At 46.2% G+C, this 16,694-nt stretch overlaps 1 protein-coding gene across 2 annotated transcripts in view; it reads left to right on the top strand.

Moving 5' to 3' along the window:
• The window catches only part of GRIK4 (glutamate ionotropic receptor kainate type subunit 4), a 465,962-nt gene that overhangs the window by 300,607 nt on the left and 148,661 nt on the right, over window positions 1-16,694 (top strand). For both annotated transcript variants that reach the window (XM_053595472.1, XM_053595471.1), the window contains one exon: window positions 16,112-16,290. In XM_053595472.1, coding sequence (XP_053451447.1) covers window positions 16,112-16,290 — 179 coding nt within the window. The remainder of the gene's footprint in view (window positions 1-16,111; window positions 16,291-16,694) is intronic.

A 16,694-nucleotide genomic window follows, 5' to 3' on the forward strand; every position in this document is an offset into this window, starting at 1 on the left:
AAGGATGAAAAAAATTAGATAAATGGGGAAGAGAGGTAAGACATGCCAGATGAGAAGTGGGGGGCAGCAGGAATCCTGATGCTTGTGCCCAGGGAGAGTTGGTAGGAATCTAGAGTCAATACTGGTTAAAGATGGAAAGAGGCCAGGTGTGGTGGCTCACGCCTGTAATCCTACTACTGTAGGAGGCCAACATGGGAGGATCACTGGAGGCCAGGAGTTCAAGACCAGGCTGAGCAAAAGTGAGATGCCGTCTTTACAAAAAAAAAAAATAATAATAATAGAAAAATTAGCCAGGTATAGTGGTTCATGCCTGTAGTCCTGGCTACTGAGGAGGCTGAGGCAGGATTATCTCTTGAGTCCCAGAGTTTGAGGTTGCTGTGAGCTATGGTGACGTCCCTGTACTGTAGCCCTGGGCAAGGCGCCTGTGGCTCAGTGAGTAGGGCGCTGGCCCCATATGCCGAGGGTGGCGGGTTCAAACCCAGCCCCGGCTGAACTGCAACCAAAAAATAGCCGGGCGTTGTGGCGGGCGCCTGTAGTCCCAGCTACTCGGGAGGCTGAGGCAGGAGAATCGTGGAAGCCCAAGAGCTAGAGATTGCTGTGAGTCCTGTGACATCATGGCACTCTACTGAAGGCGGTAAAGTGAGGCTGTCTCTACAAAAAAAAAAAAAAAAAAAAAATTAAAAAAAAAAAGGAAATTGGAAAGAGAGGCTAATGAAGAGTAAGGAAGGGAGCAGAGACCCTTGAATAGCAGATTAGGGAGCAGAGACTTCGTTCTGTGTCAACTGCATGTCTTTGAACTCTGTCCCCTGAGGATTGTCATCAGAAGAAAGACAGTGCTGTTCATGGGTATGCCTCTGGAGAACAGCTGGCTTTGGGTACATGGAAAGGGCATAAGAGATGGAGAATTGAAATTAGATCCTAGGAGCTGAGGACCCTCAGCCTTGGAGAAAGACGTTCGTTTGGCCTGTGCAGGGGCACACCAGGCCTCTGCTCGGTTGTCACCCAGCCCTTGTTAGACTCTGTGTGACATGTAGAAGAACAGCACCCCGTCTCTGTTCCCAAAGATGGAGCAGCTTTGTGGGAGACCTAAGCAGAGCCTGTCAAGACGTCGTGATGAAGACAATAAAACGATGGGTCTGGGCTCCTAGAGGATTGGGGTGCACTGGAGTTCTCAGACAGGGGTTTTGTTGGCAAGAGATCAGTGAACATAGATTCTCACACCCTCCTTAGACCAGAGGAAACGGAGGCCCAGAAAGTAGCTTATCTTGCCTACAGTGCTGTAATTAGTAAGGGGCAGGATTTGAACCCACGTTCCCTGGATCACAGTCAGAAGCACCATCACCACTACAGCAGTATCCGTTGAAATGGTTTCCTCTGACTCTGTTTTGATGAAGGCAGTAGCCACAAGCCACATGTGGCTCTATTAACTTTTAATATGAATTCATTAAAGTGAAATAAAATTGAAAATTCAGTCCTTCAATCTCCCTAGCTACGTTACACATGGCTGGTGACACCCATAGTCAACCGCTCAGATGAAGAATATCCCCAACACTGCAGAAAGTTCTGTGGGACAAGCACTGCTTCCATGATAAGTGCTTTGAAGACAAAGAGTTCTATGGGGGGGAAAGTTTGGATAATCCTTCATTCTATTTTCCCCTCATGGAGGAAATGCATAAAACACATTAGCATGGATAGCCTGTGGCCAAAACAATTGCTTACCTCATCATCTTTCAAATAAGATTGGCTAGGAACCCTGAAAGGATGCTTGTCTTAAAGACACTAGTATCTCATGGAACACTGCATCCCACCAGGTGGTCCTCTTCATGTGGTATCCTTGTACCACTGAATGGAGCAGCAGAATGGATTCTCCTCTGGAACTGACTGCCACAAGGCCGCTTAGGTGGGGCTGAACTGGTACGCCCCCTGTATACAGCAGGAGTGTTACGAGACAGAGGGAAGGCTGTCTCCAGGTAAAGACTGTTCTACAGAATTTTAAAACACATAACAAATGTCTCACCAGCCTGACAGGAAGTTCTTTCTTGTATTCAGCCACAGTCCCTCTTGCTTTTCTGCTAAGCCCTGTTTCCTCTGCTTTGACTCTTCATTGAGCTTTGGGAAATAAGTTGTTCAGATGTTTGTTAAACATCTGCTATGTACTAAGCACTCTGCTAATACTGGTCCCTCTCAGCCCAGGACTCTTTCCATTAGAATGATGACATTTAGACAGTTCCTTACAGATGGCAAAGCACTTTCCCTCAGTTTTTCCGTATTAACTTCCTCTTCCCCAATCATTCCAGAGCTGAGAAAACAGAGTCCTGGAGCTGCTAAGGGACTTCAGCTGACACATGCAAACCTAGAACTTTAGCTCAGATCCTCTGACTCTCAAGCCAGAGCTTCCTCCTTCACGGCCCTGCCCACCCTTGTGTCGGCACAGACTGCCTCAAAGCGGTATGTCGGGGTGGGCTCTGCCTTGCTCTGCTCAGCTGCCCCCCAGCGGCTGGGAGACTCTGGTCCCCGCCCACAAGGGCCAGGGGAAGGAAGGTTGAGCAGAACAGGAGAAGTTCAAGGGCAAAGAGGATTAAAAATCTAATCAAAGGATGAGGAACTGAGGGACTGGAGGGAAAGGCAGCTCAGAGCTCTGAAGGAGATGCTCTTCCACCTTCCTTATTAATGCAGGGCCGAGAGACACTACAAGTAGAATTAGGAACAGAATGTAATTCTATTTTCCAGCCATCAAAATTAGGTTTAACGGAGATCATTCCATGGGGAATCATGCCACTTATTCTCCTGGTTCACAAAAGTAGATTTTTAATAAGCAGAGTTTGGACCAAGTAGAGATATATTGTGAATTACATTATTTTCCTTTAATGGGAAAAAAATCAGAACATCTACAAGTACCTGTTTCTAATGAGCCTAGGAAAGGAGATGTGGGTGGCCTGGCACGGCCATCCTGGCTATCCCAACGGAGCCTGTGGGAGTTGGGTATTTGGGGGCTTCCGAGGAGAGTTTGGGGCTCCCACTATGGTCCCCAGAGCCTTGATCACTGCCCAGCCCTACCACAGAGCTACCTGTTAAGACCTTTCAGCTGGACCCAGAGCCACAAGTGTGAGGTGCTGTACATTTCCCTGGTGTCTTCATACATGGCTAAATTATTATTATTTTTCTTTTTTTTATTGTTAAATCATAGCTGTGTACATTAGTTCAATCGCCTATACCCATTCTAAGATGCACCATAGATGTGGCCCCACCCATTGCCCTCCCTCCACCAAAACCTCCCCCCTCCCTTCCCCTTCCTTGGCCCTTTCCCCATAGTCTTGTGCTATAGTTGGGTTATAGTCTTCATGTGAAAGCTATAATTTAGCTTCATAGCAGGGCTGAGTACATTGGATACTTTTTCTTCCATTCCTGAGATACTTTGCTAAGAAGAATATGTTCCAGCTCCATCCATGTAAACATGAAAGAGGTAAAGTCTCCATCTTTCTTTAAGGCTGCATAGTATTCCATGGTATACATGTACCACAATTTGTTAGTCCATTCGTGGTTCGATGGGCACTTGGGCTTCTTCCATGACTTAGCAGTTATGAATTGGGCTGCAATAAACGTTCTGGTACAGATGTCTTTGTTATATTGTGACTTTTGGTCTTCTGGGTATAAACCTAGTAAAGGAATTATAGGATCGAATGGCAGGTCTATTTTTAGGTCTCTAAGTATTCTCCAAACATCCTTCCAGAAGGAACTTATTAGTGTGCATTCCCACCAGCAGTGTAGAAGTGTGCCCTTTCCTCCACATCCACTCCAACATTTCTAGTTTTGGGATTTTGTTATGTGGGCTACTCTTACTGGGGTTAGGTGATATCTCAAAGTAGTTTAGATTTGCATTTCTCTGATGATTAAGGATTATGAGGTTTTTTTCATGTGTTTGTAGATTTTGCATTGGTCTTCTTTAGAGAAGTTTTTCTTTAAGTCCCTTGCCCACCCTGAAATGGGGTCATGTGTTCTTTTCTTGCTAATAAATTTGAGTTCTCTGTGGATTCTGGTTATTAGACCTTTATCAGAGGTATAACCTGCAAATATTTTCTCCCATTCTGAGGGCTGTCTGCTTGCTTTACTTACTATGTTCTTGGCTGTGCAGAAGCTTTTTAGTTTGATCAGGTCCCAGTAGTGTATTTTTGATACTGCTTCAATTGCCTGGGGAGTCCTCCTCATAAAATATTCACCCAGGCCGATTCCTTCAAGAGTTTTCCCTGCACTTTTCTTCAAGTATTTTTATAGCTTCATGTCTTAAGTTTAAATCTTTTATCCAGTGAGAGTCTATCTTAGTTAATGGTGAAAGGTGTGGGTCCAGTTTCAATCTTCTACAGGTTGCCAGCCAGTTCACCCAGCACCATTTGTTAAATAGGGAATCTTTTCCCCACTGAATGTTTTTAACTGGCTTGTCAAAGATCAAATAACGGTAAGTAGCTGGATCCATCTCTTGGTTCTCTATTCTGTTCCAGACATCTACTTCTCTGCTTTTGTGCCAGTACCATGCTGTTTTGATCACTATCGATTTATAATACAGTCTCAGGTCTGGTAGCGTGATTCCTCCTGCTTTGTTTTTATTGCTCAGTAATGTTTTGGCTATTCGAGGTTTTTTCTGATTCCATATAAAACGAAGTATTATTTTTTCAAGATCTTTAAAGTATGACAATGGAGCTTTAATAGGAATTGCATTAAAATTATATATTGCTTTGGGCAGTATGGACATTTTAACAATGTTGATTCTTCCCAGCCATGAGCATGGTATGTTTTTCCATCTGTTAACATCTTCGGCTATTTCTTTTCTTAGAGTTTCATAGTTCTCTTTGTAGAGCTCTTTCACGTCCTTTGTTAGGTATACTCCCAAATATTTCATCTTATTTGGCACTACTGTGAAAGGAATAGAGTCCTTGACTGTTTGTTCAGCTTGGTTATTGTTGGTATATATAAAGGCTACAGATTTATGGGTGTCGGTTTTGTAGCCCGAGACATTGCTGTATTCCTTGATCACTTCTAAAAGTTTTGTAGTAGAATCCCTAGTGTTTTCCAGATATACGATCATATCATCTGCAAAGAGTGAAAGTTTGATCTCTTCTGACCCTATGTGGAGACCCTTGATTGCCTTTTCTTCCCTAATTTCAATGGCTAAAACTTCCATTACAATGTTAAAGAGCAATGGAGACAATGGGCAACCTTGCCTGGTTCCTTATCTAAGTGGAAATGATTTCAATTTAACTCCATTCAATATGATATTGGCCGTGGGTTTGCTGTAGATGGCCTCTATTAGTTTAAGAAATGTCCCTTCTATACCAATTTTCTTAAGTGCTCTGATCATGAAGGAATGCTGGATATAATCAAAAGCTTTTTCTGCATCAATTGAAAGAATCATATGGTCATTATTTTTAAGTTTGTTTATGTGTTGCATTACATTTATAGATTTATGTATGTTGAACCAGCCTTGAGACCCTGGGATAAATCCAACTTGGTCATGGTGTATAATTTTTTTGATGTGTTGCTGGATTCTTTTTGTTAGGATCTTATTGAGTATTTTAGCATCTATATTCATTAGTGATATTGGTCTATAATTTTCTTTTCTTGTTGGGTCTTTTCCTGGTTTGGGTATCAAGGTGATGTTTGCTTCGTAGAATGTGCTGGGTAATATTCCTTCTTTTTCTATATTTTGGAAGAGGTTTAGTAGTATAGGTACTAGTTCTTCTTTAAATGTTTGGTAGAATTCTGACGTAAAGCCATCTGGTCCTGGGCTTTTCTTTTTAGGGAGATTTTGTATAGTTGATGCTATTTCAGAACTTGATATAGGCCTGTTCAACATTTCCACTTCGTTCTGGCTAAGTCTTGGTAGGTGGCGTGCTTCCAGGTATTGGTCGATTTCTTTCAGATTTTCATATTTGTGAGAGTAGAGTTTCTTGTAGTATTCGTTAAGGATTTTTTGAATTTCTGGGGGGTCTGTTGTTATTTCATCATTACCATTTCCGATTGATGAAATTAGAGATTTTACTCTTTTTTTCCTGGTTAGGTTGGCCAATGGTTTATCTATTTTATTGATCTTTTCAAAAAACCAGCTTTTGGATTTATTGATCTGTTGTATAATTCTTTTGTTTTCAATTTCATTTAATTCTGCTCTGATTTGGGTTATTTCTTTTCTTCTGCTGCGTTTGGGGTTGAAGTGTTCTTCTTTCTCCAATTGCTTGAGATGTTCCATTAAGTTATTGACTTCCTCTCTTTCCATTTTCTTGAGAAAGGCTTGCAGTGCTATAAATTTCCCTCTTAGGACTGCCTTTGCAGTATCCCAGAGGTTCTGGTAATTTGTGTCTTGATTGTTGTTTTGTTCCAAAAATATGGTGATTTCCTTCTTAATCTCGTTTATAACCCATGTATCCTTCAGCATAAGGTTGTTTAGCTTCCGTGGTTTTGTATGGGTATGCAGGTTCCTGTTGTTATTTAGTTCAACTTTTATTCCATGATGGTCTGAGAAGATGCAAGGAATAATTTCTATTTTTTTTTAATTTCCTGAGGTTAGATTTGTGGCCTAGGATGTGGTCGATTTTGGAGTATGTTCCATGGGCTGATGAAAAGAAGTGTATTCAGTTTTTCGGGGATGAAATGTTCTGTAGATGTCTGTTAAGTCCAGATGTTGAATGGTTGAGTTTAAATCTAAAATTTCTTTGCTTAACTTCTTTTTGGAGGATCTATCCAGGACTGCTAAAGGGGTGTTAAAATCTCCAATTACTATAGAAGTGGAGGAAATCGAGTTGCTCATGTCTGTTAGAGTTTCTCTTATAAATTGAGGTGCGTTGTGGTTGGGTGCATAAATATTAATAATTGAGATCTCATCATATTGAGTATTACCTTTAACAAATATGAAGTGTCCATCCTTATCCTTAATTATTTTGGTTGGTTTAAAGCCTATTGTGTCTGCGAACAGGATTGCAACGCCTGCTTTTTTCTGCTTTCCATTTGCCTGGAATATAGATGACCATCCCTTCACCTTGAGTCTATATCTGTCTTTTAATGTAAGATGTGATTCTTGGATGCAGCAGATATCTGGCTTGAGTTTTTGTATCCAGTCCACCAACCTATGCCTCTTTAGAGGACAATTTAAATCATTCACATTAATTGAGAGTATTGATAAGCCTTTCGAGAGACCAGTGGACATTTTTAATCCTTTTGCGACTGTGGAAGTTGGAATTTGATCAAAAATTTTTTGGGTGGGTTTACTTTTGTGGTGGAGAATTACGCTGGTCTTTATGGAGGATAGGTCTAAGAATGTCCTGGAGAGCTGGTTTAGTTGTGGCAAATTTCTTCAACATGTGAATGTCGTTGAAGTATTTAATTTCTCCATCATAAAGCTCAGTTTAGCTGGGTAAGGATCCTGGGTTGAAAGTTATTTTGTTTTAGGAGATTAAAAGTCGATGACCATCCTCCTCTAGCTTGAAAGGTTTCAGCAGAGAGATCTGCAGTTATTCTGATATTCTTGCCCTTGTAGGTGATGGTTTTCTTTCATCTGGCAGCTTTCAGAATTTTCTCCTTCATCTTAACTTTAGTGAAATTGATTATGATGTGTCTGGGGGATGTCTTATTTGGGTTGAGTCGTGCTGGAGTTCTGAAATTGTCTGCTATCTGAATTTTGGAATCTCTTGGCATGTCTGGAAAGTTCTCCTTCATAATCTCATGGAGAAGAGACTCTGTGCCTTGATGAAGCCACTTCGTCACTTTCCGGGATCCCTATAAGACGAGTATTGGTTTTCTTCAAATTATCCGAGAGCTCTCTGAGAGAGTGGTCTGTTTTTGCTCTCCATTTCTCTTCTTCTTTGAGGGTTTGGGAACGTTCGAAAGCTTTGTTTTCAATGTCAGAAATCCTTTCTTCTGTTGCTTGCTCCATTCTGTTACTGAGGGATTCTACTGTGTTTCTCAGATCTTTGAGGGATGCAACTTCTTGTCTCAATTGGTCATTTGGTCTTTGAATCGTTGAATTCTTGAGATAACTTTTGAAATTCTAATTCCATCTTATTTGCTATCCAGATCCTGAATTCAATTTCTGACATCTCAGCTATTTGTTCGTGCATGGGGTCTTGTGCTGTGTCTGCCCCATTGATCCTTGGGGGAGTTGATCTACTCTGATTATTCATATTGCCAGAGTTTTTCTGTTGATTTTGCCTCATGATTGTTTTTCACCATTGCCTCTGGCTGTCCTCAGAGTGTGGAAGGTGTCTCTCCAAGATTAGACCCCAGCGGGATCACTCTATTGTTGCTGGATCTTTGTAGGGAGTGACCCTGTGTAGTTCCTCTGGGGCTGCTCTACCTAGGGAGTTCTGGTTGTAGAAGCAGCTCCGGTTTGTGACACACCCGGATCCAGCAACAGGGCTGGTGGTGGTGCGCACGGTTCTGGGAGTGCCAGGCGCCCAGTGACTTTGGCACAGAGAGCCCAAGGCTCCAGCAGTCTCTGACCAGGAGAAGAGCTCTGCACAGAGGCAGGGAGGGCTCCAAGGGCACGCAGCTACCAGAGTCCCTGTCAAGATGAACGGGCTAGTGTGGAAGCTAGGAGGACACAGGAGGGAGGACGCAGGGTTGCGTGGCTCCCGCAGTTCCTGGTCAGGGAATGTGGAGGCCCGGTGGGTGCGGGTCACGGGTCAGGGTCGCTGCACAGCTCTTATGGAGGTCTGGGCGGCACCAAGCCCAGGAGTTTGAGGTTGCTATGAGCTGTGATGTCACGGCACTCTACCCAGGGCAACAGCCCAAGGCTCCAGTGTGCCAAAACCGTCTCACTCTGCCTCTAAGGATTAAGGCTGTAAGGCAGCTCAGCCCCCGCCTTTAGGCTGCTCAGTCAGGAGGTTACTTTGACCCGCCCAGTCCTTGCTCTGAGACCCTGAGGGCGGAGCTTGCCGGGGCAGTTCTTTTGCAATGGCTTCCTGCACCCAGCTCAGTGGCTCAGTCTGGGGCCCCAGACAATTCCCAAAGTTCTCCACACTCCTGCTCAAGCTCTCCCCAAGGCAGTTCAACTGAGTGCCAAGTCCAATAACACCAAAACAGTTCACAGGTAAGGCCTTTCCGGTTTGCAGTCTCACTGCTGTTTGTACTTACGGTTGCCAGCATGATTAGGTCGATCAATCACATGCAACCACTTGCCAGTTTTCCACTGCTTTTGTCCTCCTCTTGGGGTCCAGAAGCCCCTTGCTGGCTCCCTGTATCCTCAAAGGGATGATTATAGGCAGATCCCACTGGCCAGAGATGCCTGGAGTCTTGTCTCCATAGACTCGCTGTTCCCAGTTGCAGGGAAGCTGTTACTCGGCCGCCATCTTTAATCTCTCTCCCCTAAATTATTTTTTTAATGCTTGCTTTGTTTCTAAGTATTTACATCCCTTTTGTGATTACATGTCTTATGTCCCATGCCTTCTGCCACTTATCGACTACCTATGTGATCGTGGAAATGTGACTTAACCTTTCTCTACCTTCTGCAGTCTCATCTATCAAATGGTAATAATGAAACCTCCCCTCTCCCCAGATGGCTGGGGGGATTAAATAGGACAGCACGTACAGAGTGGGTAACACAATGTCCACCTAGCACATGCTGGGCGGGCCAAGTCTTCCTTTCCGTCCTTTCTCAGATCTTTTTGAAAGAGGCCAGACCAGCACCTGGAGCAGGAGTCAGCTGAGGTCCGGCTCTGTCCTCCTACTAGTCCACTAAGCACGGAGAGAAGCAGATTTGATCTCAAGGCAGTTCCCACTCCTAGGGAGGAAGAGAAAGGCAGGATGGTGGAGAGCTATGATGTCACCACTACATTCTAGCCTGGGCGAGAGAGGGGGCCCTGTCTGAAAACCAGCTTTGGAGTCAAACCAGGCTGCCCCACCACTTAGGAGCTGTCTGCTGAGTGGATCACTCTACCTTTCTGAGTCCTCATTTCCTCCTGTATAACCAGGGGGCAGTGATGCTTGTTGGGTTCATTGGTAGGATGGTAACTGAGCCCCGAACATGATACACATTTAAGTGCTGTTGTTTCACCCTGCAGCTCTGGTTGTGACAGTGGAGGTGGACGATGAGGAGCAGGGAATGATAGGGCCTGGGAGAATAACTGGGGCGGTAGAGGCCCTTCCCCGTGCTGCCCCCAGGAGGCGCTGTGGGAGGTCATTTGGCTCATAATGACCCAAAATGAACTTTGGGTCTGTGTGCTGACACTTGGAAAGGTGACAGTCCTCCCGTTACTGGGCACTACTGTGTGCCGGACACTGTGATAAGAGTTTTTCTATTGTATAATCTTATTTAAATTTTAAATTCTCTTATTTAAGCCATATAACTTGTGATAACCGTCTAAGATGGACTCCTCTGTGAAAAGCATGAAGGAAAGAGAGATTAAGTGAGTCTTCAAGGTTACCTGATCCTTGCAACCTTCCCTCTCAGCTCCTCCTGACCCTGTGGAACAGATGGGAGGAACGCTGGCCTGTCCCAGGGCCTGTGACTCTGTGATCTCAGTCACTGGGTCTCTCCTGCCTCAGTGATTATGTCTTTACCTAGCGGACAGTTATGAGGATTGGATCAGCTGTGTATGAAGGCACTTAGGAAACAATGAAGGTTATTCTCAGAGCAGGGATGCCTGCCAGACCCAGTTGCTGAGGTCTAAGCAGAAAACATATACTCTGCAATCGGGAGGCCAGTGGGCGTGCAGAGGCCAGGGTCTTCCCTCACTGCCTCTTGCTGTCAGAGAAGGGACAGCCTCAGTGCTCAGTAAGGCCACCACAGGGCCTCCTGTGAGCAAGAACCCTTGACCTGCTCCTCGACCCCTCTCCTCCTGCTCTGCTGATCTCTCCTTCCCACCTGTTTCTGAGGCCAAATTTACTATGGGACAGGATAAAATTGAAGTGCAGGTAAAATGTATCATTCCAGAACTTGAACTTGTCCTGTGTCCCTTCCCTGCCTTGGACCCTCATCCCTTCTCTCTGGTTAGAATTCACTCCATGAGAGCATCTGAAGCCACACACTCTGAGGCATGGATATCTGGCCAGGGGAAGGGGAATGCAGGCTTACAGGTTTAGGGCACTGTGCACCAAATCAAGTCCATTTTATCCCATTGAATCCTTACCACAATCCTCCAAGGTGAAAATTATATGCTTCCTGCAAGATTTAAAAGCACTGATCCTCCTGGGAATAATTAGCATTATACCAAGGGAATTAGCCCCTAAGGAGGGAAGGAGGCTAGTTGAAACAGATGTTTGTTTTGTTTTGTTTTTTGAGACAGAGTCTCATTTTGTCACCCTCAGTAGAGTGCTGTGGCATCACAACTCACAGCAACCTCAAACTCTTGGGCTTAAGTGATTCTCTTGCCTCAGCCTTCTGAGTAGCTGGGACTACAGGAGTTCACCACAATGCCCAGCTATTTTTAGAGATGAGGTCTTACTCTGGATCAGGCTGGTCTTGAACCTGTGAGCTCAGGCAATCCACCCGTCTCAGCCTCCTAGAGTGCTAGGATTATAGGCGTTAGCCACCGTGCCCAGCCCTAGATGTTTTCTTTATTATTATTTTTTGATACCAGCATGCTCTGTGTCCCCTGCAGACCCATCACCTACATATCTGTGTTTTTATCTTCTGTCTGTGTCCAGCCCTGACCATCCTCTCTCTCCCTACCCCTCCTAATGCCCTACCTCCCTCCTTCCTCCCAGAACACCTGCCCAACGAGACTTTTCTGGATCCATCCTGCGCAGTCTGAGTCATACTAATAGGCTCCCTAGATCCCTCTCAGCTTTAGCCTTGGCAGACAGACCCTCTGCAGGGCCAGGAGCTCCGTAGGAGAGGGGCGTTGGGAGGCAAGTGGAGGAGGTGCAGGGGACAAGCTGCTTTTAACCCCTCTGGTGGCAACTGCGTTTGGTAAATCCCTTCATTCCATTAAACAGGTGAGGAGAATGACAATAGGAATATGCCAAACTGCACTGAAAAACTCCTGATATTCCTAATGTAACTAAGCCACACTTCTACAAATTTCCTCTACTGACTAGAATTAAAAAGTATCCTCTTCTGATTCATAAAATTAGAATATCTCTGGGCTGGAAAGAAATCAATGTTTTTCTAGTTCAGTTTTCCATCTACTGGTTTAACTCCCTCTACAATTATTCTCAAGGAGAGCTTCCATCTATCCTTGACTCCCTCCAAAGATGGGGAACTCACTACCTCATGTGCAGCCCACCACATCACAAAGGAAGAGTCCTTCTGTACACTGAGCTAGAGTCCATCTCCCTGTAGCCTCCATCTCTCAGTGCTCCTGGGTGTAATCCTTGAGGCTGCCAAGAGCAAGTCTGCCTGGTGACAGACCTCCTCCTCCTGCTCCTCGAGTGACATGGTGACAGTTCCCACCTGACATTGCTGCTTCTCTGCTTGTTAAGGTACCAAGTCTTTTTCGTCCCCTACAGACTTTAGATCAGTCCTTTCCAGCAAGCACTGTGCACCCTGCCTGCACTGAGGATGTGCAGAGAAGTTTGAAATGGGATCTCTACCTAGCACTGAAATAATTCATGTGTGTATTATATATTGTAAATATATACATATAAACAGAATGAAACTCTGTCTCAAATACAGACATACATACATACATATAAATTTACTATAAAATACTTTATAATATTTACTTTATAATAAGTTTAAAATCAAGGCTATCTTTTGTGGGTTGAATAATCCCGTAAGAGCTGGGAGAAGTGGGTGAAGGATGGAGAGTGGAGAGAAGGTTTAGGGGAGGATGTGGGGTGCAAAGCAGTTGGAAAGTGAGTGGGAATCAAGATTGGCTGAGTGCTTTTAGGTGACAGCACCATCTACATGCTTGACATCCTGTTAATAACCCTGTAAGATAGTCATTCTCATTTCACAGACAGGACGCCGGGATGCCCAGGGGTGGGCATGTCAGAGCTGCCATTCGCATCCCAACACTAGGTTTTTTGTGCCATCAGGTTAGGGAAAGAAATGACTCGATAGGGGATTCTGGGTGAGGTGCAGATGCCCCCTGCCCTGCACTGGCTGCCCTTCTTCCCTCCTTCCCTCCCTGCCCCTGCCCTACCCTGCCTTGCCTCTCAGCAACCAGGAATGTGTTGGCAGGGAGAGGGGAATAATGCTGTTCTTTATTTAAAGGGCAGCAAGCTGGGGAATGACTGCAACAAGGTCCCCAGTTTATCTGGCACCTGGAGGGATCAGCACACCTGCCAGCTTTAAAGGGATCGAGCATCCCCAGGCCGCCTTTGCCAGGAGTCACCATGCTGTGCATAATCCTGCCTTCATCCCTCGGGCTTTCCCGTCTCGTCCCACTGAGTTCATTGCCTGTCTGAAGAATCCCAGGGATTTGGCCTGTTTCCCAGCCAGACTCTAAATATTCTCCACACTCCATTCTAGGGCCCGTGGGGTTCGCCCGCGCTGCCCCTCCCTGGCTCACCCCCTCAGCTGCGGGCTCCCTCTTTCGCTGCCTGCCCAGGGTGTGCTGACACTCAGGAGCAGCTGCTCCGTGGCGCCCTTCAGCCCCAGATCAGGTGCTGAGACCTTTGTCCAGGCTGGAGTTAGCATTTCACATCAGCTCTCAGGAAGATGTGGGGAACATTCTCTCATTTTACATATAGGACAGAATGAGGCTGCCATACTAAACAAATTTTTATCCAAGTTGCCAAATACAATAGGGATGTGATTTGAATTTCATCATTCACTTAGCTCCAAATGCCTGGACCCTGAGCTCCTGAGGGCAGGGACTGTATCTAATCCATCTTGTCTGCCTGGTATCCTGTTTACCCAGTTACCTGGCACCCAGGACATGCCAGTGAATGTTGGTTGAACAGGTGTGTTCTTTCCTAACTTCATCTGCTTCCCCACACCTGCCCTTGGCACGCTTGTCGGGTAAGTAAAACTTAGAGAAATAACATGGAGACTGACATCCCAGTTCCCAGTGCTTCCTTGTATGAGCTCATTGAGTTCTCACCCTCTTAAACCCATTGCACAGATCAAGAATGGAGCCTCAGAGAGGTTAGATGGCTTCTCAAGGTCGGATAGCCAGGGAGGGCTGACCCTGAGTATGAATCCAGACCTAAAGCAGGACTGGAAGGAAGGACCCCAGTAGCATCAGTGCCACTGCTGCTGGTGACTGCTGGTGAGCGGCTGTGAAAAGCACAGAGGGCGGTGATCTTTACATGTCTTCATTGAAACCTTGTGGGGGAGGAAAGGAAAGGCAAACTCCATGCCGTGGCTTGCACAGCTGGGTTGTTTCTGAAGCCTCTTTGTAAATAACAGACCCTCCCGGGGCTTCTCCTGAATCTACTACAGCCTCCAACTCCCTAGAAAGCCTTCTCCAAACAGGTGACAGGAAGACAGGGCTTGGCAACACATTCCCAGAGGTCCTGTCTTCATCAAGCCAGGCCCTTGGGCTCCAACCTTGCTACTCTCTTCTTCTTGCTAAAAAACCAAGTGTGAGTTTCTCTCTTCTAAGTCCTGAGATATGTGTCCCTGGGCCTTTCTGGGCAGTGTGCCTGTTCTTTCCTGCTGAGTTTGTCCTCAGAGGCAGCCTGATTTGTGGGAAGAGGGTTGGATGGAGACCAGAAGACAGAGGCCAGAATTCTGGTCCCAGCCACGTCCCTACGTCTGTGCACTGGGCAAGTCATGTCACCTGGGTGCAACCACAGGAGGGAGGTGTAACACTCTTTAGGGCTCCCTCTCCCTGACCTTCTAATCTCTGAGGGTCGAATGGTGAGTAACTTGTTCAGGGCAGAATCAAGGTTGTGGGCAAGACATCTGAGTTGACTCTGCCACCAGTCTGGACAGAGACTGGCAGTATGGGACCTTGGACTACTGAGAAAATCAGCCCCTCGCTTGCCACCCCCGTGTGTGAGGCAAATTGCTCATCTCCCCTACCTCCCATTTTCCTCTGTGCTGGGGATTATATACTTCATAGGATTCTTGTGAGGACTTACATGAGATAAGCCATGTAAAATTTTTAGCACGTTAGCTGGAACACAATACACGTTCAATAAATGTTACTCTTGTCCTTGCTTGTAGGAGCAAATGCCTGCTTGTCTCTCTCCCTTGCAACTAATTCCTTCTCCACCCCATACACATTTGAGTACATGTCTTCCTCTGCCCTGTCTTTTCAGAGACAAGGCAAAATTAAGACCCCCTTATCCCAGTGACATCATTCAGGAACCCCTCCTCCCACCACGGCCCCTAGGTAGCAAGCTAGGGGCGGAGGAGGGAAGGGGGACACAGTCCCATTTTTCCATTTTTTGCAGGTTTTTTTTTTGGCCAGGACCCGGTCTGAACCCACCACCTCTGGTATATGGGGCCAGCGCTCTACTCCTTTGAGCCACAGGCGCCACCTATCCCATTTTTCCATTTTGTTCTGGGTTCACCCAGATTCTTGCCTGCTAAAGTGCAGTTCAAAGCTTGTTCTCTTACGATCATACTATAATAACACCTTTTTGTCTGGACATAGCCATGAGGTTCTGAGCAGTTCAAAGGATTTGGCTAGACCTGTTTTCTGGGTCTTAGGATTTGAAGATCCCCCAGGTCCAAAGTAAAAACAAAGCCTTGTATAGAGCTTGACATAACATTCATGAGAGTGTACCATGTTGAAGTCTCAGGTCTAAGTACTTTACACATGACCTTTAACTCTTACCATAGACCTATCAGCTGGCCACTGTTATTTCCACCTCTCTGATGAGGAAACGGAGGCCAAGACCACTAGCCACGTGAAAAGGTCCTGGAATTGGGAAAAGATATCCAGACATGGTGGTCTCTGACCCTGGGTCTTGGCCAGCATGTGTCCTGCTGCTGGCGGCCATGGGAAGGGGTGGGGATTCCCTTGTTCTGCCCACGAAGTTTCCTGTTCCTCTATAGAAGAGCCTCAAAAGCATCTGGGTAGATAATGGGAGCCCTTTTGTTCTAGATGGGATAACTGAAGCCCAGAGAGGCTGAGAAACCCACCCAGGTGATGGTGTAGCTCCTTGCACCAGCAGTGGGACCAGACCACCATCCTGTGTCCAGCCCAAGCATCTGTCCTGTTTTTGCCCAGATGTCTCTTGAGGCGACTGTACGGAGACTCAGGGCTTCATCCTATCTCCCCTCCAGGCCTTTTAAACCTAGAGAAGCTGCTCCGGCAATTCCTTATCTCCAAGGACACACTCTCGGTCCGGATGCTGGATGACACCCGGGACCCCACCCCACTCCTCAAGGAAATCCGGGACGACAAGACAGCCACCATCATCATCCACGCCAATGCCTCCATGTCCCACACCATCCTCCTGAAGGTGCGAGCCGGGCGGGGCGGCCATGGTGGGTGCTGAGCCTCCTTCCCTCCCTTCCCCTCCCCTCCCCGTGAGTGCCCTCTGTCCCTTGTGTGTCCTCCTGACAGAGCCCTGGACAAACTTCTCCCTGTGCTTCCGTTTCAATGAGCAGTTCCAGAAAGCTAAAAGGAGAAAGTAGGTGACGGTGATGTCCAAGGAATATTCAGTACTAGGGGCGAGAGGGTAGCAGGCAACAGAGCTTCAGAGACACCAGCTGAAGCTAATTGCAGCCACGGCTCTGCAGAGAGTCCACAGGGTCCCAGGACGGGCCAGGGTGGGGTAGGTGCTGGATGGGATGGGGCAGACGCTGTGTGCCAAGCAGTACAAAAGTGTTTCCATATTTTGACAACCAGGACAAGCACAGCAGT

The sequence above is a fragment of the Nycticebus coucang genome, chromosome 6, assembly GCF_027406575.1.
Source record: "Nycticebus coucang isolate mNycCou1 chromosome 6, mNycCou1.pri, whole genome shotgun sequence".
NCBI classification, from domain to species: Eukaryota; Metazoa; Chordata; class Mammalia; order Primates; family Lorisidae; genus Nycticebus; species Nycticebus coucang.